Source organism: Triturus cristatus, chromosome 7 (genome assembly GCF_964204655.1).
Source record: "Triturus cristatus chromosome 7, aTriCri1.1, whole genome shotgun sequence".
In the NCBI taxonomy this organism is placed as follows: domain Eukaryota; kingdom Metazoa; phylum Chordata; class Amphibia; order Caudata; family Salamandridae; genus Triturus; species Triturus cristatus.
Genome location: NC_140590.1, coordinates 59,802,026 through 59,829,335, shown reverse-complemented (window position 1 = coordinate 59,829,335; position 27,310 = coordinate 59,802,026). Strand labels below are relative to the sequence as shown.

The 27,310-nt window shown below is 50.1% G+C and overlaps 1 protein-coding gene across 3 annotated transcripts in view; it reads right to left on the bottom strand.

The window, feature by feature from the left end:
• Nucleotides 1–27,310, bottom strand: part of CADM4 (cell adhesion molecule 4) — a 1,244,810-nt gene that overhangs the window by 569,871 nt on the left and 647,629 nt on the right. The window contains exon 1 of one of the 3 annotated variants that reach the window (XM_085615633.1): nucleotides 13,475–13,532. The exons of the other annotated variants lie outside the window; for them this stretch is intronic. Within the exon in view, the coding sequence (XP_085471759.1) occupies nucleotides 13,475–13,496 (22 nt within the window). The 5' untranslated portion in view covers nucleotides 13,497–13,532. Of the gene's footprint in view, nucleotides 1–13,474; nucleotides 13,533–27,310 lie in introns of those variants that run through there. 3 annotated transcript variants of the gene reach the window in all.

The following is a 27,310-nucleotide window of genomic DNA, read 5'->3' as shown; positions in this document are numbered from 1 at the left end:
CATAAGCCCCTCTCTCCACCCCCGTCTCTCCCCACCGCAGCAATTCCTTCTGACATTATCCTCTTCCTGGGTGGACCATAAGCCCCATTCCCTTCACCCCCTCCACCCTCTCCACACTTCCTTCTGACATTATCCCCTTCCTCGGGTGGATCATAAGCGCCTTAACACCCGCTTCCAGGCCCTCCCGCCGCCTAGGGTCTTCGCCTTGTTGTCCCTTGTTCGCGCCACGTTCCTCTCTCTGCACCACGCACCTCACCCTTCTGAGGTAGTCTCACCGCCGCCTCTCCCTTCCCCTACCCACCCCTTTACTTTTGTAGATTTAGTTTGAGTTGTGCCAGTAAGATGTACAAAAGAAACATTGTACAAAACCAACAGGTACATAGCTCCTTGGTGACGAGAGGTTGGCGCTAACCAGCTTTACCATTTCTGATGTTGACATAAGGACCCTCGTATGGCCGCTGACAGTGAAGACGGATGATGTAAACACACACCTATATCTACACAGACGCGTTTCTGGCCCTAACTTTGGCCTCTTAAAATAATGATAACCTCCTGGACTGAGGGGGCTGCCCAGGCGGAAAATAAATGCTAGCGATGTGACTAGCATAATTATTAGGGGTGGGCGGAATTTGCGGAATCCACTTTCCAAACGATCGCGAAAATGTTAAAAATTATCGCAAGCACGCGGAAATATCGCGAAGATGCAGAAGTTTTTTTCCCGCATGTTCGCAAGATTTTCTGCATGGTTGCGGCTCGCCAACTTACCCATGTGGTTGCTCGCGGGCGCGGCCATCTTGTTTTCAGTTGTCTCGCGGTGCATGATCGCGAGAAGAAAGACGTGATCGCGCGACACATGACATCACTGCGGGCGCGAACTGTCGTGAGACAGCGCAAATGGCTAAAAACAATACAACATCTCATGGAGAACGCGACTGGATCAAGAAAACTTGTCGGCGAACGCAGGGATTCAGGTAAGGCGATCGCGCGCGCGCGAGAATGTATTATTTTACAGCGCGAGCAAGAACCAAATTATCGCTAAGCTGCGGAATGCGGAAATTTTGACATTTTCGCACTTTCCGCGGAACGCAAAAATGTCAAATTATCGCAATTTCTGTGAACGGAACGAAATTTTCGCCCAGGCCTAATAATTATGGGAATTTTGTGTTCTGTTTCATATATGAAATTCTGCCATGATTACACCACATTTTGTAATTACATCGCCATGCGCAGAAAGTTATAGCACAGAAACAACACAAACAACCAGAACGTGAACAGCTGTTTGCAGCACTTGTGCTTTTGTGTTGTTTTTATCGTCCGCGCAGCAAACATTAACAGGAGGACACATTTTGTGTTAAATACTAAAAGAGGAATCTGCATTTTGCACAATGGTGAGAAAGTGGGTTACTATTGTAAGTGGGTGGCAGCCCTCTTTAAGTAATAATGGCTCTATTCCTTACTAGTGCCAGTTATGTCTTTATGCTTTAAACCTCTGCTCAACCCTTGGTAGCTGTAGCACGGAGTAGACAGGGTTAACTTATTGGAATGTGTGAAGAAGTTATCAGCACCAAAACAGTTAAAAAGCTGAAAACACAACACAATATACATGTCAATCCAATTTATAAAAAAAGTGAATGTTAATGAGCAGAGAGACATCAAAATAACAAAACTCAGATGAAGGGAACTGGAGATAGCTAACAGTGGGTATCTGGTCATGCAAGAGCAGGATAAGTCAAAAGTTAAGGCAAACATGTGCCCCCGGTCAATAGATCTGAGTTAAATCCATCATTCTTTTGCTCACCATGCCTCCCCAGTTTGGACCTGGCCATATTCAAATCAGTCTTGACCCTGTGCCTCATGAGAACAGTCCAGCCCAAACTGCCAAGCCAGGTCCTCCCTGGACCGGAAAAAGCATCCTGAAACCAGTTTTGGGGCATCAACCCTCATCAGCCAGGCTTGCTTAAATCTAGTGGCACAGTGAACCCGGAACCCATGTCTGGGCATACCTGGCGCACTTAGAGCGAGAAAGCAAAAGACACATAGATGAAGGACAGAATGCAGAGCAAATCAAACATTTGCCCCCAGTCAATAGATCTGGGTTAAATCCATCGTTGTTTTGCTCACTATGCCAGCCCATGTCCATCATTGTTCTTTTTGCATTTGCCACCCGAGCGGGATGAGTATGCCCAGACGTGGGTCCCGTGCTTTACATGCCACTGGAGTCAAACTATCTTGGTTGATGAGGGGTGAAACCCTGAAACCCGTCCTAGGATGCCTTTTTTGTCCAGGGAAAACTTGGACTGGTAGTTCGGGCTGGACGGTTCCCAAAGGGAGCAGGGTCAAGACTGATTTGCAAATGGCTGGGTCTAAACTGGAACGGCAATGGGAGCGAAAAAACAATGGGTTTAGGCCCAGATCACTGTACTGGGGTGAATGCATGACATTGTTCAACAGTCTGTCCATCAGTGTTCTTTTTGTTACTGCGATGGAACGCATATTGAATAAGAGACCAGATTCAGACCGGTGACAGGTTTGTCCTTCTGACTTAAAAACGTTTTTAGAAGTCGACAATCCTCAGTGGGGAAAGGCAGCAGGCTGTAGCCATGATAAGTTCTCAGACAAAGTCCCTGTGAAGCAGTTGACCTTTGGAGGGAAAGGTCTAAGAGAAGAAATTCAAACTTTATGATGAGGGAAGGTCCCTCGCTGGCTGCATAATTTCAGTGCCTATTGCCGATGAAGATTTCTACCTTTGGATTTGGAAAGTTTTTATAAGTCAAAGTTCTTTCAGGATAACAAACCAAGTTGAATCCAACTGGTGTTGCAAGGTCGGCGACAGGTCAATTGCCAGTTGGTGGTAGCCTCTTGATCTATCAGCAAGAATCCTTGGAATTATTTTAAGTCCCAGCTTTTAGGGTTAGGCAGGATAAGTACACTCTGACACTTATCCAATGGCTCCAGGACCACTCGCTGGTCTGGACTCACTCCAGGGGAAGCCACCAGCAGGGTCCAGGGCAAGTCCAGTTAGAACTGATCAGTTGGGCTCTTCAGGGAGGTGGGCTTCTTGAAGCTTTTGTGCCCCTGTAGCCTGACAGAAGGCTTGGCTACTAGCGTTTAGAGCCCACCCTTCTGTCCTGGGTTCAAATGGGAGCAGGCCCAGCCCATCGGGTTTCTCTCGACAGGTAGGTGCAGTGCTCTTTCTAAAGACTAAAGGTTCAGCGGATGCAGTCTGTCTGTCTTCCTCAGGTCCAGCAGTGATCGTAAGAAGATATCCAGGGGCACAACCTATAAGCCTGACACTAGCTTATGGGTGAGGGTGACTCACTGACCAATAGGGAAAAAGTTCACTTGGACATCCCTACCCAGTTTGGCATTGGTTGCTTCTAAGCAATCCCACAGTGCTCTGCTTTGCCAAAGCATAACATGGCAGAATCTTTCTACCCTTGATCAGAGTACTGGGCACACCCCAGAAGTGCGCTAAGGAAATGAGGAATTCACTGTGCAAAACCAATTCTGGGATAGGTCCTCCCAACCTGGGATTGGTGCCACTCTGGCTACCTAGACAATGGCAGGGGCAGACCGAGATACGAGTAGCATCTGCCCGTGACAGGGATTGCCTCTTTAAAGCTCGTACAGTTGATGGGCACCTCCCCAAAGCCAGCCTGTCAGGAGGAGGACTCACCTCCCAGCCAATGCCCTTTTGTTCCCTTTCCGGACAGCAATATGCCCCTCCCAGCAGGCTTCGAGATAACAGTTGGGGATTATCTCTGACAGGGCCACTAGAGGCTTTAAAACCAGAAAATGGCAACTTTCTGAAAGTGCATGTTCAAAAAAAGTAATCATACCTCACCATTACATTGGGTTTTTAATTATTTGTTTGAGTCACAGTTCTAGCTATTCCCAAACTGAAGTTATGAATCATAAGTAAGCTCTCAGTTTTCTGTTTTTACTGATTTCTACAGAAAAGTACAGACAGGAAACAACGTGTTTCCTGTCTCTATTTATTTTTTTAAAGTCGAAACATACGGAACACTGTGCTTCTTGTGAGAGACTGTCCCAGCTGTCTTCCATGAACTCCAGGCAAAGGCTGAACAGATAGACAGCACAGGGAGTTAAAAACAGAGTGAGATATTCTTAAATACAGGTGTATGTTAACATATATTTGTAGTATAATGCTAATATGTACCTGTGGGTGTAGTGTTTGGTTATATGTGGCTCCTTCACGTGCTGAAAAGCGACAGGCATCTACATGAGTGTACGTGTAAGAGTTAAACAAATGAAGAAATATACCATTTGACACTACATTTATTCTCAAAACTCAAAATAAACATGGATAAATACAAATAAGATGGCCAAAAAATGAATATGGATGAATATAGACATAAATGTTAAAAACGTGAATGACATAAAACCAGAAGCCCTAATTAAAGGTGTTGTAAAGCAACCACAGCATTTCTATGGGCGCGTCAGCTTTACCACAGTCAAAAGAATCTTTAGAGATTTTACACTGCGAGAACGTGTAAACACGAGCACACATGTCCTACTCTTTAAATACCATGCACCCTGCCCTATGGACATGTTGGGCCGACCTTAGAGGTGACTTATATGTATCAAAATGGAAGGTTTTGACCTGGCAACATGTGCAGTTTTAAAACTGCACACTCAGCTTGTAGGGTCAGACTTGAGGACGTGCTTTGCATTGTCACTTTAGTGGTGACACAACAGGTGCTGCAGTTCACTGGTGACATTTAACTTACAGCCCTGAACACATTGGGTGCCACACACTAGGGATGTACAAGTTATATACAGGATAGGCAAGAAGGCCCAAAGTTCTGGACTTGGCCTCTCCCTGGAGTTTGAATTGCCAGTTCCCTTGAGATCTTTCATAAGAAACTGAAGACCTGGCTTTTTTTTTTACCTTCTTTAGGTGCTTTATTTTCTGCCCTTTGGGGGGCCATGCACTGTAAATGTCCTAAAAATATTAATAATATGCCAATCAGGAACCAGACAATCCTACGTATATTTAGGGGTCAGAGCACATCACTGGGCAGGGTATGGCAGCCCTCCAGTGTTCAGAGTCCATACACCATCCATAAAATCTAGCACAAATGTGGGGCACAAGTGGGGGTGACCATGCAAGAAGGGCATTTACTTACAGTTATTATGTGCCATTTTGCATAATTAATAAGTCTGCTGAGTTCACCTAAAATACTTGGGGCACACTTAAAAGGGGAGAGGACCCGATGCCAAGACAGTTCTTGTGTATTTACTGTCTGGTTGCCTAAGGGTTCTGCATTTGTCCTACAGACTTCTGTCCATGGGGTTGTTGTGGATTCTTAGATGTGGAAGGGCAGTAGGATTACCATAGTACACTCCCCACTCACACCCACTACTCTAAGAGACCACATTTAGTTTGCAGAAGACCTTCACCATCTTGAAAAGGCCCAAAGGGTTGGCCAGTGGAACTTTTAGTCCATTGATTATGGCATGCCCAGTAGTCATTCCTACCCAATATCTAGTGTTAGGTATAAATGTGGCAGCTCCAGGCACACAATCCAGACCACATTCTGGACCTGCAGAAGCTCTGAAGAGAACTCTACCTGTTGTCTATGATCCCAGAGGTGCCCTAAAGACCTGGACCTGGTCCCTTTTGTACCCAGGACACAGACCTGACCTCCAAGGGTCAGATGGCTGATCTCCAGTGCGGCGTCAGGAAGACAACAAGCTGCAAGAGGTATTTTCCTGGAAGGACCCAGCTGACCAGTGGCAGCTGGACTGGACACTGCTGTTAGCCTTTGCAGTAGCATCCGGTATCGGAGGAGAGGAGAGAGGCGGGGGTTGGGGTGGAGACTGGGGTTGGGAGGAAGACACAACAACAACAAACAAGCATTTGCAATGCAATAGGTCTCGCATTATTAAAGTTTGAGCTATTGGCATTGCTAAATAATGCAACACCAATAGCTCAAACTTTAATAATGCGAGACCTATTGCATTGCAAATGCTTGTTTGTTATGCTCTAGTGGATGTGGTGGGCCAACAGGACCATTTTGCTCCATAGCACTACAATGTTGTTTCGTTACATTCAATCCCAGTGACACTTAATTCAGGGCGCCCCCTACAGAGGGTGGACAATGCTGCTCGACTGGCTGCATCTTTGGACAGGAGACCTGCCAAAAACGTCTGCACTTGTTTTCTTTAATGGCTGAAAGGGCTCCCCGTAGACATTCAGGTTCTTTGACCACTACCAAAATAGCTTCCCAGTTGATTGCCTAAGGGCAGGGGATTAGAAGACTAGAAACCCCAGGTTCTTCTGTGTTGCACATAAAAGAGTGGGCAACACTGTTCGAGGTTCAGAAAGACTTCATGCCACGGCGATGCCTGCATTAGCAACCCCTATTCATTTAGGCTCAACTGACCTTCCAGTGGCCTGCGAGATACTATTAGTGATATATGCCCTGGACATTGCTAATGTATTTGATTTGTTAAACTAGGCCTTCTTATGAAAGGTTCTCCAGAATGCCAATGTGGGAAAAGGCTTTAGGAGTAGTTAATGCGCTTTATAGATCTAGGTCTCAGTACTCAGAAGAAAAGCAAAGCGGGCCTCGCAGGGATTCCAGTCTGGCGCTGGCACAACACTGAGTTTCTCCACCAGGTAATCAACCTACTTAGTTAACCTAATAGTTTGTAAAAAGTTGCCAGACAGGAGCCACTTGGACAATGTCCAATTCATATTCTGGGTAATCCAGGGTGCATAAGCATTGTTGCTGAGTCACCGAATACACTATTTATAAAAACATGCAACCGCTGTGGGAAGGTGATAATCTACCACAAACTAACAAAACCAGTTTTTTTGGCAATGTCATGACTTCACTGTGCATATCCTTGCCAGAATGTGTGTTTACATTATGGTTACGGAGAAACGAATATAGAATGTGATCAACAAACGGACCTTCAGTATCACCCACAAGTCGATTATCTGTTTGCCTGTTTTGCTCGACAGAGATCCTATTTGGTCTCCATATTTATTCTTGCTGACTCAGGTGGGATCAAGCTGTTGATCATTCAGCTACTGTTTGCAACAACTACATCTGCTGCGCGGCTTAAAGCAGAACATCACTGTAAAGCCATCGTTGTGCTGTAGAATCCAATAATAAGGGGAACACAAGAAAAAAGTTGCGTAAAAAACAAATACCAACGAGATATATATATATATATTCCACAGCAGGATCCCAGGGGTACCACCATCCAAAGAAAGGCGCAACACCAGGAAACAGACTCCAAAGGCAAAGTTGAGAGTTAAATGATGATTTATTCAAGCATCAAGTGTCCAAATGACGCGTTTCGGCCGCCAGACATGCGGCCTTGATCACAACATATATATATATAACGAAAATGTTGCTAGACCCTCCACAATTTGAAAACTATAACAAAAACAAAAAACAGAAGATAAGTGGTTTCCCTTTTAGCTGGGGAAATGATCAGGGAACACGTCCATTGGCAAAAACACATAAAACACACATTTCTTTTCACAGAAGCTGGCCACTAGTTTTAGATAATTTAAATCTCGAAATATCCAGTCCTGAAAAACAACCACTACTTGTTCTCCACCCCCTGTTGAAATTTTTACCTCATCTGTTGACCATGCTGTGGGTTTCGGACAAACCACATTACGTGCCCGACTAACCATTTTAAACTTTAACCTGGCTTCAAAGAGGAGTGAATCCGGCGCTAGCTCGGGCAATCAGCCTGGCTGGGGTATGTAGCACTGCCTTTAACCCCTTCAGCGCGGCGCGGATTACCGCGCCGTGCTGAAGGGTTCGTGCGCGGGCGGGGCCGTGACGGAGTGGTTCCGTCATCCGAACAGCGCGACCGGCCCGCATGATGGAACCACTCCGTCACGCGCACATCGAAGGGGTTAAAGAGTGAGAGATCTTAGCTGGCCCATCACCACACTGCATTACCTAAATCTGTTCAGATCTGCTCCCATGATCAATAGTATCAAAATGCTACAGAGCAATCCAGAGGTACTCACAAACAGGCACCTCTCAAGCGTGCAGTGGTATCGTGACATACTCAGAGGATAACAGTTGTTGTGTCACCACTAGCCATAGAAAGTTCTCAGAAAATATTTTCTTAAATTATTTATCACTCACTCTCCAACCAATCATGTATTAGAACCTATAAATTAGGACTTTCTCTTCCAAGAAATATTTCCTACAGATCATGGTCTTTAAGAGTCTCTTTGCAAGTTATAATAAAACCAACACGAGTACAGAGTAAACAAAGTCACATCACAATCCAATCATTAACAATAACTCATTACAGTCTCTTAAAGAATTTCTCGTTCATTTGCCGGCCTTTTCTTCCGCTTAATGCATGGATTTTTTAGCCTCCTTTTGGTAGCACGCTCTGTTTCAAAAACATCCATCATTTTGGTTGCCAGTGGGCCATCTCTTTTACACCCCCCACTATTTATCTTTGCTGGTGCAGTGCCTCCCACGCCCCTTTCGCCCACACTGGAAACGACGCCACATGTGGATTCAAGAACTCAGCCTAGCATCCCAGATGCTTCTGATTGCATTTGTGCCGCGGCTCGCAAGCACAGAGGTGGCGGCTTCGGGTAAGGGCGAACAGCGAGGCAAACAATGGCAGAAATGGGAGTCACTGAGCAATCATGAAATGGCGCTAAAAGAAGATACTTTGCGTTTTCAGGACTTCTAGATGCAGCATTAGCCGCTTGTTGCGCTTCTTGTGCGCCTTCCCTCTGAATTGCTGATGCCGGGGAGACCAGTAAGTAGGCTTTAAACCCATGTGGCGGTTACTCTAAGGTATGGGTACTCACAAACTTTCTCTCGGGGACCAAATTTACAGTGTGGTTTGTGGCCGAGGGCCGCACCGGTGGGGGCGGGGTCAATGGAGGAAGGGGCGGGGCTAGAGCAAAAAAAAATCCTGTGACCATGAGGTTGAACACAGGCCCCTGCAGCGGACGCCTTCGTCCACTGAGCCACCAGACCCGGCATTCACACATCTCTATCTATCTATCTATCTATCTATCTATCTATCTATCTATCTATCTATCTATCTATCTATCTATCTATCTATCTATCTCTATCTATCTATCTATCTATCTATCTATCTATCTATCTATCTATCTATCTATCTATCTATCTATCTATCTATCTCTCTCGCTCTGTCTCCCTCCCTCCCTCCCTCCCTCTATCACTCTCTCTCTCTCTATCACTCTCCCTCTCTCTGTCTCCCTCTCTCTCTATCTCTCTCTCTCTCCCTCTCTTTTATTCTCTCTATCCCTCTGTCTCCCTTTCTCTCTGTCTCCCTTTCTCTCTCTCTCTCTCCCTTTCTCTGTTTCCCTCCCTCTCTCTGTCTCCCTCCCTCTCCCTCTGTCTCCCTCCCTCTCCCTTCCTCTCCCTCTGTCTCCTTGTCTGTCTCCCTCTCTCTCTGTCTCTCCCTCTCTGTCTCCCGCTCTCTGTCTTCCCCCTCTCCCTCTCTCTCCCTCTGTCGCACTCTGTCTTCCTTCCGCTGTAAACTCACCCCCTGCTCTCACTAGCTGCTGCCCCCCCTCACCTTATCCTGCTGTCCCTGTCACCTCACCCCCCGCTGAGACAGCTTCCCTGGAACACACACAGCCACCTCACCCAAGTACTTCACAGGCCTTTTAAAGACCTTTCACTTGTTAATGAGGCTTTGTTGAATTTCACCTCTTCTTAGCGCCCCTGCATCTCAACTCAATCACAGTGGAGATGCAGGGGCGCTAAGAAGAGGTGAAATACAACAAAGCCTTATTAACAAGTGAAGGGTTTTTAAAAGAATCACCCGGCCCCCATAGCTCCGCACTGCTGCAACCGGCGATATAAAAAAACAGAGGTATGTTGCCAGCAAGGTCCGCGGGCCGCCAAGGAAGGCTTGCCAGGCCGCTGGCGGCCCGTACTATGAGTACCCGTGCTCTAAGGGAACCACGGAGAAGACACAGACACACACCTGACTCCTCAGTGAAGCAAGGGTTCATTCTGAAATCCTTGGTAAGACAAACAAGCGGCACTGTAAGTGATCGCAAAAGCGATCGCTATTGTAAAAAAAAAAAAAAACACGTTGGCGAGTGGTGCGCGCGCGCGCGCGCCACAGCCAGCCATATGGTTACAATTATCGCGCCCCTGTCTGTGCACGATAATTGAAACCACATGGGCTTTGGTGCGCGTAACAGACACCAATAGGCCGTGGGCGGAGCAATGCGCCCGCCTTTGGCCTATTGCGTGCTCTGTTAAAAAAACTCACGCACTCAAAGGCCAATAAAAGAAGACAACACTAAAAACACACGCACAAGCGTGTACAATTCCAGGGGCCATTTCGGAACCCCGGACAAAAGGACTCTCGCCTGTGCGAGCACTGCTTCGCTGTGCAACGCAGGGCGCGAGCCCTAAAAAGGACAAAAAAGACAGAACTTACCTGCAGCCCGCTGCATCGCCGGTCTTATCCTCCTCTTGTGGCTCCACTGCAGGCACAGGCTCCCAGTTTCCCATGCGGCCAATCCTGAGGCTGCTCTCACCATAACAGCAGCTTCGGGATTGGCCTGAGCATCGAGGATTTGCACTCCCAGGGATACTGGGAGCCTGTACATTGCTATCTCCAACACTGCAATGCAGCTGGGTTGGAGGAAGCCTCAGTGCGCATGATTGTTTGGCCGGCCTGAAACGGACGGTCAAAGAATCTTGCACACTGATAGCAGTGCCCGTCACTTCCTTAGTTCCTATCATTTCCCTAGCCCCGCCCCAAAGACTCGGCCTGTGAACAATATAGAATGATAATGAACCAGAGTTTAGTATCATTTTATTTTTGGTTTTTTTTAACACTACTGGGGGGCAAAGCTCCTTCACCATAGCGAAAGAGCCGCCGCTGACTGCCTCTGCCTGACACCAGTGAGTCTATAAGTGCATCCCCTGAGGTCCTCGGGGGTCCTTAGAAGTGTACTCCAGTGCCGGATTGGGACTTAAAGGACTAAGGACCTGATTAAAATGATGCAGAAAGGGTACTTTATCGCAACGGGATGGAGTATCCTTTCCACCACCCTGAAGGTCTATCTGCCTTGGAGTCGAGCGGACCTTCTATGTACAGATAGTTGAGATTACTCCATCTCTGCCGGCTCCATACACCTCCGACGGCCACATGGAGTAAGGGCCTTCAAAGCTTTGACCCTCAATCTTTAAACTGGGCAGACATATGGGCAGTTTTCACTGCCCATTACTGCCATGAAAAAAACATGCAGGTAAGGGGCAGTGAAAACCTTTTGCATAACCATCACGCCACAGAAATTTTTTTACTCCCATGGTAAGAGGATCATTGTGTTTTTTATTTATAAAAAAAAATAAAATACAGTTTCAGGTTTTTCTTTTTGAAAATAAAAAAAAGTTGTACGTTTGGTGTGTGACTCGGTCATTTTAATTGATCAGTCTATCAAACTTATAATGCATTTCAGGGACTATTGTGACGGCAGTTCCTGGAAATGCAAGAGATGTCTGCAAGGGCAATGAGAGAACACTTCTCCCAGAACTCTACACAAAGATAGTTAGAGAACTCAACGAGTTGAATACGTCTCCCAGAAACTCTGCACAGAGATGGTAAGGGAACTCAATGAGACAACACGTCTCCCAGAACTCTACACGAAGATGATTAGAGAACTCATCGAGAGAATACGTCTCCCAGAAACTCTGCACAGAGATGGTAAGAGAACACTTCTCCCAAAGCTTTGCATGGAGTTGAAAGAGAACTCAATGAAGAGAACACATCTCCCAAGGTCTGCACAGACATGGTAAGGAGAACTCCACAGGAGAACTCTTCTCCCAGAGCTCTACTCAGAGATGGCAAGAGAACTCAATGAGAAGAACACTTCTCCCAGAGCTCTACATGAAGATGGTTAGAGAACTCAACAAGTAAATACGTCTCCCAGAAACTCTGCACAGATATGGTAAGAGAACACTTCCCCCAGAGCTTTGCATGGAGATGGTAAGAGAACTCAGCGAGATAAACCACCTCCCAGACCTCTGCTCCGTGATGGCAAGAGAACTCAATGAAAAGAACATGTCTCCCCGAGCTCTGCACAGAGATAGTAAGAGAACTCAACGAGGAGAACATGTCTCTCAGAGCTCTACAAAGAGATGGTAAGAGAGCTCAATTGGGAGACCACATCTACCAGAGCTCAGCACACACGTGGTAAGAAAACTCATCAAGGAGAACCTGTCGTCCACAACTCGGCACCAAGATGGAAAGAGTGCTCAACAAGGAGAGCCCGTCTCCCAGAACTCTGCACATAAATGATAAGAGAACTCAATGAGAAGAACATGTCTCCCACAACTCGACACCAAGATGGTTAGAGAACCCAACGAGGAGAATCTGTCTTCCAGAACTCTGCACAGAAATGGCAAGAGAACTAAACAAGGAGAACCTGCCTCACAAAACTCTGCACAGAGATAGTAGGAGAACTCAACAAGGAGAACTCATCTCCCAGAACTCTGCATGGAGATGATAAGAGAACTCAATGAGAGAACATGTCTCCCACAACTCGGCACCAAGATGGTTAGAGAACTCAATGAAGAGAATCTGTCTCCCAGATCTCTGCACAGAGATGGTAAGAGAACTCAGTGAGAAGAACTGTCTCCCAGAACTTTGCACAGAGATGGTAAGAGAACTCAACAAGAGAATACGTCTCCCACAACTCAACATGGGGAGCACGTCTCTCAGAGCCCTGTACAGAGGTGGTAAGAGAACTCAACAAGGAGAACCTGTCTTCCAGAACTCTGCACAGAAATGGCAAGAGACCTCAAAGAGAGAACATGTCTCCCAGAACCCTGCATGGAGATAGTAAGAAAACTCAACATGGAGAGCACGTCTCCCAGAGCCCTGTATAGAGATGGCAAGAGAACTCAAGGAGCAAATTTGTCTCCCAGAACTCTACACGGAGATGGTAAGAGACCTCAAAGAGAGAACACCTCTCCCAGAGCCCTGCACTAAGAGGGGGTAAGAGAACTCAACCAGAGAATACATCTCCCAGAGCCCTGTCCAGAGATGGTAAGAGAACTCAACGAGGAGAACTGTCTCCCAGAACTCTGCACAGAGATTGTAAGAGAACTCAACGAGGAGAACACATCTCCCGGAGCCCTGTCCAGAGATGGAAAGAGAACTCAACGAGGAGAACTGTCTCCCAGAACTCTGCACAGAGATTGTAAGAGAACTCAACGAGGAGAACACATCTCCCGGAGCCCTGTCCAGAGATGGTAAGAGAACTCAACGAGGAGAACTGTTTCCCAAAGCAGTGGTGTAGAGACAAGAACTGAGCTTAGGCAGGCACCAACGAAAAGGGCAACCTCAATGTGAGGGTGCCCCCAGGTCATACCTTGCCCACCACTTCTTCTGGGTGTCTCCACTCTCCTCTACCTTAACATGCCCCTTACTCCTCCACCTCCTTCATTACCTGAATGTAGCACCAGCACCATCTCGGCCACATGACCCCATCAGCCTGCCTCTCCTGTCCCATCGTCACATCTTCACTGCCCCTCTCTCTCGCAGCCTCTGTCCCCGTTTCACCTCACCCCTCTCCCTATCTCCTGGCTGCAGGCGCTCCGGCGCCCCCTCTGGCGCTTCATCAATTAGTGGGCGGCCCCCAGAGCCCTCCTACCCCTGTCTGAGCCGCCATTACTCCAGATTGAAGACTCCTCCAGGGCGGCTCTGCTGACACGCTCCGTCCAAGATGGAGTGCTAAGGAGATCCCAAGGTGAGCCTGGGATCTGTGCCACTGACCCGGCAGACAATTACCCACAATGCCTCACTTCCCATATTGATGACTCAGAGCGTCTGTATGCGCCATAAACCCCTGCGCGCTACGCATGCTGGGAAGGATGAGCGCACCTGAGGGGACACCCCCGCTCAACCTATTCATCCAGGCATGCAAGGGGTGACCTCCTGCCCCCACCTCCCTGCACCAGAGGCTCCTCGCTGCAGAGAGCTTGCTTTCCCTTTTCACTGCCTTATACACTTCAATGGAGTCTCACACATTCTCATTACTGGTCTCATAGACTTCAATGGAGTCTCAAACATTCTCATCTCTGGCCTCGTGCACTTCAATGGAGTCTCAAACATTCTCATCTCTGGCCTCGTGCACTTCAATGGAGTCTCAAACATTCTCATCGTTGGCCTCTTGCACTTCAGTGGGGTCTCACACATTCTCATTTCTGGCCTCGTGCACTTCAACAGAGTCTCACTCATTCCCGATCACTGGCCTCGTACACTTGTGGAATCTCGAACATTCTCATTACTGGCCTCGTAGACTTCAATGGAGTCTCACTCATTCCCAGTCACTGGCCTCATGCACTTCAGTGGAGTCTCACACTTTATCATCTCTGGCCTCATAGACTTCAATGGAGTCTCAAACATTCTCATCTCTGGCCTCGTGCACTTCAATGGAGTCTCAAACATTCTCATCTCTGGCCTCGTGCACTTCAATGGAGTCTCAAACATTCTCATCGTTGGCCTCTTGCACTTCAGTGGGGTCTCACACATTCTCATTTCTGGCCTCGTGCACTTCAACAGAGTCTCACTCATTCCCGATCACTGGCCTCGTACACTTGTGGAATCTCGAACATTCTCATTACTGGCCTCGTAGACTTCAATGGAGTCTCACTCATTCCCAGTCACTGGCCTCATGCACTTCAGTGGCGTCTCACACTTCATCATCCCTGGCCTCGTGCACGTCAGTGGAGTCTCACACATTCCCATTACTGGCCTCATAGACTTCAATGGAGTCTCACTCATTCCCAGTCACTGGCCTCATACACTTCAGTGGACTCTCACACTTTATCATCTCTGGCCTCGTGCACTTCAGTGGAGTCTCACACATTCTCATTACTGGCCTCATAGACATCAATGGAGTCTCACTCATTCCCGGTCACTGGCCTCATGCCCTTCAGTGGGGTCTCACATTTTATCATCTATGGCCTCGTACACTTCAATGGAGTCTCTCTCATTCCCAATCACTGGCCTCGTGCACTTCAGTGGAGTTTCACACATTCTCATCCCTGGCCTCGTACACTTCAGTAGAGTCTCACACATTCTCATTACTGGCCTCGTAGACTTCAATGGAGTCTCACTCATTCCCGGTAACTCGCTTCATGCACTTCAGTGGAGTCTCACACATTCTCATCACTGGCCTCGTACACTTCAGTAGAGTCTCACACATTCTCATTACTGGCCTCGTAGACTTCAATGGAGTCTCAATCATTCCCGGTAACTCGCCTCATACACTTCAGTGGAGTCTCACACATTCTCATTACTGGCCTCGTGCACTTCAGTGGAGTCTCACACATTCTCATCACTGGCCACGTGCACTTCAGCAGAGTCTCACACATTCTCATTAATGACATCTTAGGCTTCAGTGGAGTCTCACACATTCTCATCACTGGCCTCGTGTACTTCAGCAGAGTCTCACATATTCTCATCACTGGCCACGTGCACTTCAGTGGAGTCTCACTTATTCTCATCACTGGCCTCGTGCACTTCAATGGAGTCTCACATATGCCTGGTCACTGGCCTCCAACACCTCATTGAACTAGCTCAGTGTCCATCTCTGCCCTCGTACAATTCAATATGTTTTCGCTCATTGGAATCTCACTCACTCCCAATCACTGCCCTCATACACAGCAGTGAAGTTTCACGGTTGAGAGAATCACATAAGTGACCAGAACGTAATGGGTCATTGTTCGTATCAGAAGCGGCCAGCAACAGGTACACTCTCTCATCAGAAGCAGCCTGCAACTGGTGCACTCTCCCACACTCTCTCGTCAGCCCAGTCCATACGGAACACTCTCACACGCACACGTACACACTCAGAACCCTAATGTGGTGCTACTGGGACCCAGCAGATCCCTGGATAGCCCCCTGCAGACTCTGTGGTCCCGGCCTCCCTCCACCCTGTAGTTCACTCCGATTGCCCTATACCCCGGATGGAAGATAACCAGCCCGTCCTTCCGGATACTACGCCGCACGCAGTCAAAATCACACTTAGTCTGGGCTCTCTGGAAGCAGGTGGAGATATGTAGCAAGTTTTAATTAGGAAGTAAACATGAACAAGAGGAGCTCAGCAGCCACTCTGGAGGTTCAACCAAAGGTCTCAAAGTACTATGGAGTCACGCTGTCTCTTGACCCATTTCTGACTGTCTCAGAAGCGTTCCTTCAACCCCGTCAATCTCTCTCGCTACTACGTGCTGCCAAGATGTCTTCTGGAGGGGCCAGGTGTGGAGAGGACAGTTGGTCCGCCACAATGAGGGTCAAAAGGGGAACAACCAATGCATGGGGAATAACACAGAGGAGCCTCTTGATGGGATGAGGCACCCCGACAGGTACACGCTGATCAGGGTCATGCCCTGGCAATCCAGGCACAGCGTCAGGTGCAGGTTGATATGCGTTGCACCAGACACTTCAGGTCTGAAACACAAAGAGAAGCAAATTGTGTACCTCCCTGGAAATGAAGCACAACGTCCGGTGCACAATGATACATTCTGCACCAGACCAGTCTGGTCAAGCACACACACAGGCGCAAGTTTAACAGCGCCATATCAGGTAGAATGAGGCACTACTACGGGTACACCCCCACTGCTGAGGTATACAATGGGGCGCTCTCCCACACTCTCCTGCCAGAAGCGGTATACAACAGCGGCGCACTCCCACACTCTCCTGCCAGAATCGGTATACAACAGGGGCACTCTCCCATCAGAAGACACCTACAACAGGGGCGCTCTCTCACACTCTCCCATCAGAAGCAGTATACAACAGGGGCGCTCTCCCACACTCTCAGAAGCAGCCTGAAACAGGGGCGCTCTCCCACACTCTCCTGTCAGAAGCGGTATACAACAGGGGCGCTCTCCCACACTCTCCCATCAGAAGCGGTTTACAACAGGGGCACTCTCCCATCAGAAGCCACCTGCAACAGGGGCGCTCTCCCACACTCTCCCGTTTGAAGCCACCTACAACAGGGGTGCTCTCCCACACTCTCCCGTCAGAAGCGCTATACAACAGGGGCGCTCTCCCACACTCTCCTGTCAGAAGCGGTTTACAACAGGGTCACTCTCCCATCAGAAGCCACCTGCAACAGGGGCGCTCTCCCACACTCTCCCGTCTAAAGCCACCTACAACAGGGGCGCTCTCTCACACTCTCCCGTCAGAAGCGGCATACAACAGGGGCGCTCTTCCACACTCTCAGAAGCAGCCTGCAAAAGGGGCGCTCTCCCACACTCTCCCATCAGAAGCGGTATACAACAGGGGCGCTCTCCCACACTCTCCCATCAGAAGCCACCTACAACAGGGGTGCTCTCCCACACTCTCCTGTCAGAAGCGGTAATCAACACTTGCGCTCTCCCACACTCTCCCGTCAGAAGCCACCTACAACAGGGGCGCTCTCCCACACTCTCCCGTCAGAAGCGGTTTACAACAGGGGCAGTCTCCCACACTCTCCTGTCAGAAGCCACCTACAACAGTAGCGCTCTCCCACACTCTCCCGTCAGAAGCGGCATACAACAGGGGCGCTCTCCCACACTCTCAGAAGCAGCCTGCAACAGGAGCGCTCTCCCACACTCTCCCATCAGAAGCGGTATACAACAGGGGCGCTCTCCCACACTCTCCCATCAGAAGCCACCTACAACAGGGGTGCTCTCCCACACTCTCCTGTCAGAAGCGGTATACAACAGTTGCGCTCTCCCACACTCTCCTGACAGAAGAGGTAATCAACAGTTGCGCTCTCCCACACTCTCCCGTCAGAAGCCACCTACAACAGGGGCGCTCTCCCACACTCTCCCATCAGAAGCGGTTTACAACAGGGGCGGTCTCCCACACTCTCCTGTCAGAAGCCACCTACAACAGTAGCGTTCTCCCACACTCTCCTGCCAGAAGCCACCTACAACAGGGGTGCTCTCCCACACTCTCCCGTCTGAAGCCACCTACAACAGGGGCGCTCTCTCACACTCTCCCGTCAGAAGCGGCATACAACAGGGGCGCTCTCCCACACTCTCAGAAGCAGCCTGCAACAGGGGCGCTCTCCCACACTCTCCCATCAGAAGTGGTATACAACAGGGGCGCTCTCCCACACTCTCCCATCAGAAGCCACCTACAACAGGGGTGCTCTCCCACACTCTCCTGTCAGAAGCGATATACAACAGTTGCGCTCTCCCACACTCTCCTGTCAGAAGAGGTAATCAACAGTTGCGCTCTCCCACACTCTCCCGTCAGAAGCCACCTACAACAGGGGCGCTCTCCCACACTCTCCCGTCAGAAGCGGTTTACAACAGGGGCGGTCTCCCACACTCTCCCGTCAGAAGCCACCTACAACAGTAGCGCTCTCCCACACTCTCCCGTCAGAAGCAGTTTACAACAGGGGCGCTCTCCCACACTCTCCCATCAGAAGCGGCATACAACAGGGGCGCTCTCCCACACTCTCCTGCCAGAAGGGCCGCTCTCCCATCAGAAGCCACCTACAACGGGGTGCTCTCCAACACTCTGTAGTCAGAAGCAGCTTGCAACAGCGGCGCTCTCCCACACTCTCTCGTCAGAAGCGGCCTGCACCAGCACTCTCCCGTCAGCGGTCTACAGCTCTCCTGTGAAGCGCGCCCTGCCGTGCCCAGTGCTTAAAGCAGCTGCCAGATTAATGACCATTTGGCGGGAAAACACGCCAACAGGTTGAAGACTCTTTCCCTACTAATGAGCGCCGGTGTTCAGTGCGGGCAGAAACATGGCGCGTCCCTGGTTTCAGGTCGCTACTGATCACTTACTCCAACTAGGATGGAAATTAGGAGCAGTGACACTAATATACCACAGAGGCCTGGAGGCCCCTGGAACAGGCAGCAAGGGAGGATATGAATTTCTGATCACTGTGAGGAAAGGGTTCAAGAACCAGTAAAACACAGAAGTGCAAACCAAGAGGAGAAACAGAGGAGGCCACCAAACACCAACAGAACAAATCTGTATTCACTCACATGCACTGCATTCTGGGAGCTAAAACAACAAGCAGGACAGGAGTGCAGTGCCATGCTGCTGCATTCTGGGAGCTCAAACAACAAGCAGGACATGAGTGCAGTGCCATGCTGCTGCATTCTGGGAGCTCAAACAACAAGCAGGACACGAGTGCAGTGCCATGCTGCTGCATTCTGGGAGCTCATATACCAAGTAGGACACCAGTGCACTGCCATGCTGCTGCATTCTGGGAGCTCAAACAACAAGCAGGACATGAGTGCGGTGCCATGCTGCCGCATTCAGGGGGCTCATATAACAAACAAGACACGAGTGCAGTGCCATGCTGCCGCATTCAGGGGGCTCATATAACAAACAAGACATGAGTGCGGTGCCATGCTGATGCATTCTGGGAGCTCATATAACAAACACGACACGAGGGCAGTGCCAAGCTGCTGCATTCTGGGAGGAGGACACGAGTGCAGTGACATGCTACTGCATTCTGGAAACAGGACATGAGTGCAGTGCCATGCTGGTGCATTCTGGGATCTCAAACAACGAGCATGACACGAGTGGAGTGCCATGCTGCTGCATTCTGGGAGCTCAAACAACAAGCAGGACATGAGTGCAGTGCCATGCTGCTGCATTCTGGGAGCTCAAACAACAAGCAGGACACGAGTGCAGTGCCAAGCTCCTGCATTCTGGGAGGAGGACACAAGAGCAGTGCCATGCTGCTGCATTCTGGGAACAGGACACGAGTGCAGTGCCATGCTGCTGCATTATGGGAGCAGGACACGAGTGCAGTGCCATGCTGCTGCATTATGGGAGCAGGACACGAGTGCAGTGCCATGCTGCTGCATTCTGTGAGCTCAAACAACACAAGTGTGGTGCCATGCTGCTGCATTCTGGGAGCTCAAACAACAAGCAGGACACGAGTGCGGTGCCATGCTGCTGCATTCTGGGAGCTCATATAACAAACAAGACACAAGTGCGGTGCCATGCTGCTGCATTCTGGGAGCTCATTTAACAAGCAAGACACGAGTGCGGTGCCATGCTGATGCATTCTGGGAGCTCATATAACAAACACGACATGAGAGAAGTGCCAAGCTGCTGCATTCTGGGAGGAGGATACAAGTGCAGTGACAAGCTACTGCATTCTGGAAACAGGACACGAGTGCAGTGCCATGCTGCTGCATTCTGGGAGCTCAAACAACAAGCAGGACACAAGTGCAGTGCCAAGCTGCTGCATTCTGGGAGGAGGACACGAGAGCAGTGCCAAGCTGCTGCATTCTGGGAGGAGGACATGAGAGCAGTGCCATGCTGCTGCATTCTGGGAACAGGACACAAGTGCAGTGCCATGCTGCTGCATTATGGGAGCAGGACACGAGTGCAGTGCCATGCAGATGCATTCTGGGAGCTCACACAATAAGCAAGACACGAGTGCAGTGCCATGCTGCTGCATTCTAGGAGCTCAAACAACAAGCAGGACACAAGTGCAGTGCCAAGCTGCTGCATTCTGGGAACTCAAACAAGCAGGACGCGAGTGCAGTGCCATGCTGCTGCATTCTGGGAGCTTAGACAACAAGTAGGACAGCAGTGCAATGCCATGCTACTGCATTCTGGAGATAGGACACGACTGCAGTGCCATGCTGCTGCATTCTGGGAACAGGACATGAGTGCAGTGTCATGTTGCTGCATTCTGGGAGCTTAGACAACAAGTAGAGTAGGAGTGCAGTGCCATGCTGCTGCATTCTGGGGATAGGACACAAGTGCAGTGCCATGCTGCTGCATTCTGGGACACGACTGCAGTGCCATGCTGCTGCATTATAGGAGCAGGACACAAGTGCAGTGCCATGCTGCTGCATTCTGGAGCTCAAAAACAAGCAGGACACGAGTGTGGTGCCATGCTGCTGCATTCTGGGAGCTCGTACAACAAGCAGGACACGAGTGCGGTGACCTGCTGCTGTATTCTGGGAGCTCAAACAACAAGCAGGACACGAGTGCTGGACGATGCTGCTGCATTCTGGGAGCTAACACAACACGCAGGACACGAGTGCAATGCCAAGCTGATGCATACTGGGAGCTCACACAACAAGCAAGACACAAGTGCAGTGCCATGCTGCTGCATTCTGGGAGCTCAAACAACAAGCAGGACACAAGTGCAGTGCCAAGCTGCTGCATTCTGTGAGCTTAAACAAGCAGGACACAAGTGCAGTGCCATGCTACTGCATTCTGGGGGAGCAGGACACGAGCGCAGTGCCATGCTGCTGCATTCTGGGAACAGGACACGAGTGCAGTGCCATACTGCTGCATTCTGGGAGCAGGACACGAGTGCAGTGCAATGCTGCTGCATTCTGGCAGCACACGCAACAAGCAGGAAACGAGTGCACTGCCATGCTGTTGCATTCTGGGAGCTCACATAACAAGCAGGACACGAGTGCGGAGCCATGCTGCTGCATTCTGATAGCTCAAACAACAAGCAGGACACGAGTGCGGTGACATGCTGCTGCATTTTGGGAGCTCATATAACAAGCAGTACACGAGTGCGGTGCCATGCTGCTGCCTTCTCAGAGCTCATATAACAAGCAGGACACGAGTGCGGAGCCATGCTGCTGCATTCTGAGAGCTCAAACAACAAGCAGGACACCAGCTCAGTTCCATGATGCTGCATTCTGGGAGCTCAAACAACAAACAGGACACAAGTACATTGCCATGCTGCTGCATTCTGGTAGCTCAAATAACAAGCAGGACACGAGTGCGGAGCCATGCTGCTGCATTCTGAGAGCTCAAACACCAAGCAGGACACGTGTGCAGTGCCATGATGCTGCATTCTCGGAGCAGGACACAAGTGCAGTGCCAAGCTGCTGCATTCTGGGAGCTCAAACATGCAGGACACGAGTGCAGTGCCATGCTGTTGCATTCTGGAAGGAGGACACAAGTGCAGTGCCATGCTGCTGCATTCTGTGAGCTCATAGACCAAGCAGGACACGAGTGCTGGGTGATGCTGCTGCATTCTGGGAGCTCACGCAACAAGCAGGACACGAGTGCACTGCAATGCTGCTGCATTCTGGGAGCTCAAACAACAAGCAGGACACAAGTGCAGTGCCAAGCTGCTGCATTCTGAGAGCTCAAACAAGCAGGACTCGAGTGCAGTGCCATGCTGCTGCATTCTGGGAGCTCATATAACAAACAGGACACAAGTGCAGTGCCATGATGCTGCATTCTAGGAGCTCACGCAACAAGCAGGACACAAGTGCAGTGCCATTCTGCTGCATTCTAGAGCTCAAAAACAAGCAGGACGCGAGTGCTGGGCGATGCTACTGCATTCTTGGAGCTCAAACAACAAGCAGGACACAAGTGCTGGGCAATGCTGCTGCATTCTGGGAGCTCACACAACACGCAGGACACTAGTGCAGTGACATGCTGCTGCATTCTGGGAGCAGGACACAAGTGCAGTGCCAAGCTACTGCATTCTGGGAGCTCAAACAAGCAAGACATAAGTGCAGCGCCATGCTGCTGCATTCTGGGAGCTCACACAACAAACAAGACACAAGTGCAATGCCATGCTGCTGCATTCTGGGAGCACAAACAAGCGGGACACTAGTGCAGTGCTATGCTACTGCATTCTGGGAGCAGGACACAAGTGCAGTGCCATGCTGTTGCATTCTGGGAACAGGACACCAGTGCAGTGCCATACTACTGCATTCTGGGAGGAGGACACGAGTACAGTGCCATGCTGCTGCATTCTGGGAGCTCACGCAACAGGCAGGATACAAGTGCAGTGCCTTGCTGCTGTATTCTGGGAACTCACAAAACAAGCAGGACACGAGTGCAGTGCCATTCTGCTGCATTCTGGGAGCACAAACAAGCGGGACACTAGTGCAGTGCTATGCTACTGCATTCTGGGAGCAGGACACAAGTGCAGTGCCATGCTGTTGCATTCTGAGAACAGGACACCAGTGCAGTGCCATACTACTGCATTCAGGGAGGAGGACACGAGTACAGTGCCATGCTGCCGCATTCTGGGAGCTCACGCAACAGGCAGGACACAAGTGCAGTGCCTTGCTGCTGTATTCTGGGAACTCGCAAAACAAGCAGGACACGAGTGCAGTGCCATTCTGCTGCATTCTGGAGCTCAAACAACAAGCAGGACACCAGTGCGGTGCCATGCTGCTGCATTCTGGGAGCTCGATCAACAAGCAGGACATGAGTGCTTGGGGATGCTGCTGCATTCTGGGAGCTCACACAACAAGCAGGACACGAGTGCTGGATGATGCTGCTGCATTCTGGCGAGCTAACACAACACTCAGGACACAAGTGCAGTGCCAAGTTGATGCATTCTGGGAGCTCACACAACAAGCAAGACAAAAGTGCAGTGCCATGGTACTGCACTCTGGGAGCTCAAACAATAAGCAGAACACAAGTGCAGTGCCAAGCTGCTGCATTCTGGGAGCTCAAACAAGCAGGACACGAGTGTCGAGCCATGCTACTGCATTCTGGGAGCAGGACACGAGTGCAGTGCCATGCTGCTGCATTCTGGGAACAGGACACGAGTGCAGTGCCATACTGCTGCATTCTGGGAGCAGGACACGAGTGCAGTGCCATGCTGCTGCATTATGGGAGCTCATATAACAAGCAAAACACGAGTGCAGTGCCATGCTGATGCATTCTGGGAGCTCACGCAACAAGCAGGACACGAGTGCAGTGCCTTGCTGCTGCATTCTGGAAGCTCACATAACATGCAGGACACGAGTGCGGTGCCATGCTGCTGCATTCTGGGAGCTCACACAACAAGCAGGGCACGAGTGTGGTGCCATGCTGCTGCATTCTGGGAGCTCAAACAACAAGTAGGACACGAGTTTGGTGCCATGATGCTGCATTCTGGGAGCAGGACACAAGTGCAGTGTCATGCTGCTGCATTCTGGGAGCTCAAACAACAAGCAGGACATGAGTGCAGTGCCGTGCTGTTGCATTCTGGGAGCTTATATAACAAGCAGGACACCAGTGCAGTGCCATGCTGCTGCATTCTGGGAGCTCATATACCATGTAGGACAGAAGTGCAGTGCCATGCTGCTGCATTCTGGGAGCTCATATAACACGCAGGACACAAGTGCAGTGCCATGCTGTTGCATTCTGAGAGCTCAAACAACACGCAGGACACTAGTGCGGTGACATGCTGCTGCATTCTGGGAGCAGGACACAAGTGCAGTGCCAAGCTACTGCATTCTGAGAGCTCAAACAAGCAAGACATAAGTGCAGCGCCATGCTGCTGCATTCTGGGAGCTCACACAACAAGCAAGACACAAGTGCAATGCCAAGCTGCTGCCCTCTGGGAGCACAAACAAGTGGGACACTAGTGCAGTACTATGCTACTGCATTCTGGGAGCAGGACACAAGTGCAGTGCCATGCTGTTGCATTCTGGGAACAGGACACCAGTGCAGTGCCATACTACTGCATTCTGGGAGGAGGACACGAGTACAGTGCCATGCTGCTGCATTCTGGGAGCTCACGCAACAGGCAGGACACAAGTGCAGTGCCTTGCTGCTGTATTCTGGGAACTCACAAAACAAGCTGGACACGAGTGCAGTGCCATTCTGCTGCATTCTGGAGCTCAAACAACAAGCAGGACACCAGTGCGGTGCCATGCTGCTGCATTCTGGGAGCTCGATCAACAAGCAGGACATGAGTGCTTGGGGATGCTGCTGCATTCTGGGAGCTCACACAACAAGCAGGACACGAGTGCTGGACGATGCTGCTGCATTCTGGCGAGCTAACACAACACTCAGGACACAAGTGCAGTGCCAAGCTGATGCATTCTGGGAGCTCACACAACAAGCAAGACAAAAGTGCAGTGCCATGGTACTGCACTCTGGGAGCTCAAACAATAAGCAGAACACAAGTGCAGTGCCAAGCTGCTGCATTCTGGGAGCTCAAACAAGCAGGACACGAGTGTAGTGCCATGCTACTGCATTCTGGGAGCAGGACACGAGTGCAGTGCCATGCTGCTGCATTCTGGGAACAGGACACGAGTGCAGTGCCATACTGCTGCATTCTGGGAGCAGGACACGAGTGCAGTGCCATGCTGCTGCATTATGGGAGCTCATATAACAAGCAAAACACGAGTGCAATGCCATGCTGCTGCATTCTGGGAGCTCACGCAACAAGCAGGACACGAGTGCAGTGCCTTGCTGCTGCATTCTGGAAGCTCACATAACATGCAGGACACGAGTGCGGTGCCATGCTGCTGCATTCTGGGAGCTCAAACAACAAGCAGGGCACGAGTGCGGTGCCATGCTGCTGCATTCTGGGAGCTCAAACAACAAGTAGGACACGAGTTTGGTGCCATGATGCTGCATTCTGGGAGCAGGACACAAGTGCAGTGTCATGCTGCTGCATTCTGGGAGCTCAAACAACAAGCAGGACATGAGTGCAGTGCCGTGCTGTTGCATTCTGGGAGCTTATATAACAAGCAGGACACCAGTGCAGTGCCATGCTGCTACATTCTGGGAGCTCATATACCAAGTAGGACAGAAGTGCAGTGCCATGCTGCTGCATTCTGGGAGCTCATATAACACGCAGGACACAAGTGCAGTGCCATGCTGTTGCATTCTGAGAGCTCAAACAACAAGTAGGACACAAGAGCCGTGCCATGATGCTGCATTCTGGGAGCAGGACACAAGTGCAGTGCCAAGCTGCTGCATTCTAGGAGCTCAAACAAGCAGGACATGGGTGCAGTGCCATGTTGCTGCATTCTGGGAGCTCATAGAACAAGCAGGACACGAGTGCTGGGTGATGCTGCTGCATTCTGGGAGCTCACGCAACAAGCAGGACACGAGTGCTGGGTGATGCTGCTGCATTCTGGGAGCTCACGCAACAAGCAGGACACGAGTGCACTGCAATGCTGCTGCATTCTGGGAGCTCAAATAACAAGCAGGACACAAGTGCAGTGCCAAGCTGCTGCATTCTGAGAGCTCAAACAAGCAGGACTCGAGTGCAGTGCTATGCTACTGCATTCTGGGAGCAGGACACGAGTGCGGTGCCATGCTGCTGCAGTCTGGGAGCAGGACACGAGTGCAGTGCCATTCTGCTGCATTCTGGAGCTCAAACAACAAGCAGGACACCAGTGCGGTGCCATGCTGCTGCATTCTGGGAGCTCGATCAACAAGCAGGACACGAGTGCTGGACGATGCTGCTGCATTCTGGCGAGCTAACACAACACTCAGGACACGAGTGCAGCGCCAAGCTGATGCATTGTGGGAGCTCACACAACAAGCAAGACAAAAGTGCAGTGCCATGGTACTGCATTCTGGGAACTCAAACAATAAGCAGAACACAAGTGCAGTGCAAAGCTGCTGCATTCTGGGAGCAGGACACGAGTGCAGTGCCATGCTGCTGCATTCTGGGAACAGGACACGAGTGCAGTGCCATACTGCTGCATTCTGGGAGCTCACATAACATGCAGGACACGAGTTCAGTGCCTTTCTGCTGCATTCTGGGAGCTCACGCAACAAGCAGGACACGAGTGTAGTGCATGCTGCTGCATTCTGGGAGCTCTTACAACACGCAGGACGCGAGTGCAGTGCCATGATTCTGGTTTCTGGGAGTAGCTCCTGGTGGTCTCTGCACCACTGTCCACATATAGACCGGTTAGAAACCGTATCTGTTCGCCCTTCAGGGGTTACTTCTTCTGTGGACAGTGATGTTTCAGCTGGCCCTCTGTCACCCTCGGTCATCCTTTTTTGTGAGTTTTACCCTAGTTTGTTTTAGGGGGTGAAGTTCTGGGGGGCATGGATGTGCACTCCTTTTTCCAGAATCTGGAACAACCAGGTTCCAATGCACTGGACAGTCCAGCTCTCCGCTGAGGACCACTGGTGACGAGCGCAGAGGGCAGGTGTACCATGGAAGGTTGAAACACCTGACGCCGCTGTTGCACATTCTGGATATAGTGAACAGGAAGCACAGTCCATCCAGAACCCGGGAGTTAACACAGCTGATGAAGCCAACACTTCCCCGAGAATACGGGAAGCCATAAGGCCCCATCATATTTATATTAAACATGCACAAAAAAAGACAAATTGCAAAACTCGTCCGCATCCATTTTGGACACAAGAGGGCATTTTTATGCTAAGAAACAGCGCTAAACGAAGAATTACTCTTCTAACATAATTCAAGCAGACTCTTGCAGAGATCTTAAGTAATTTGGCGTGAATATTCTACATGGAATTACGCAAGGTACGCCCCCCCAGACAGAACCAGTGGAGGCATCAATTAAAAAAGCGGACGTTTATGAACCTAACATTCCTCTGTGATATAAAC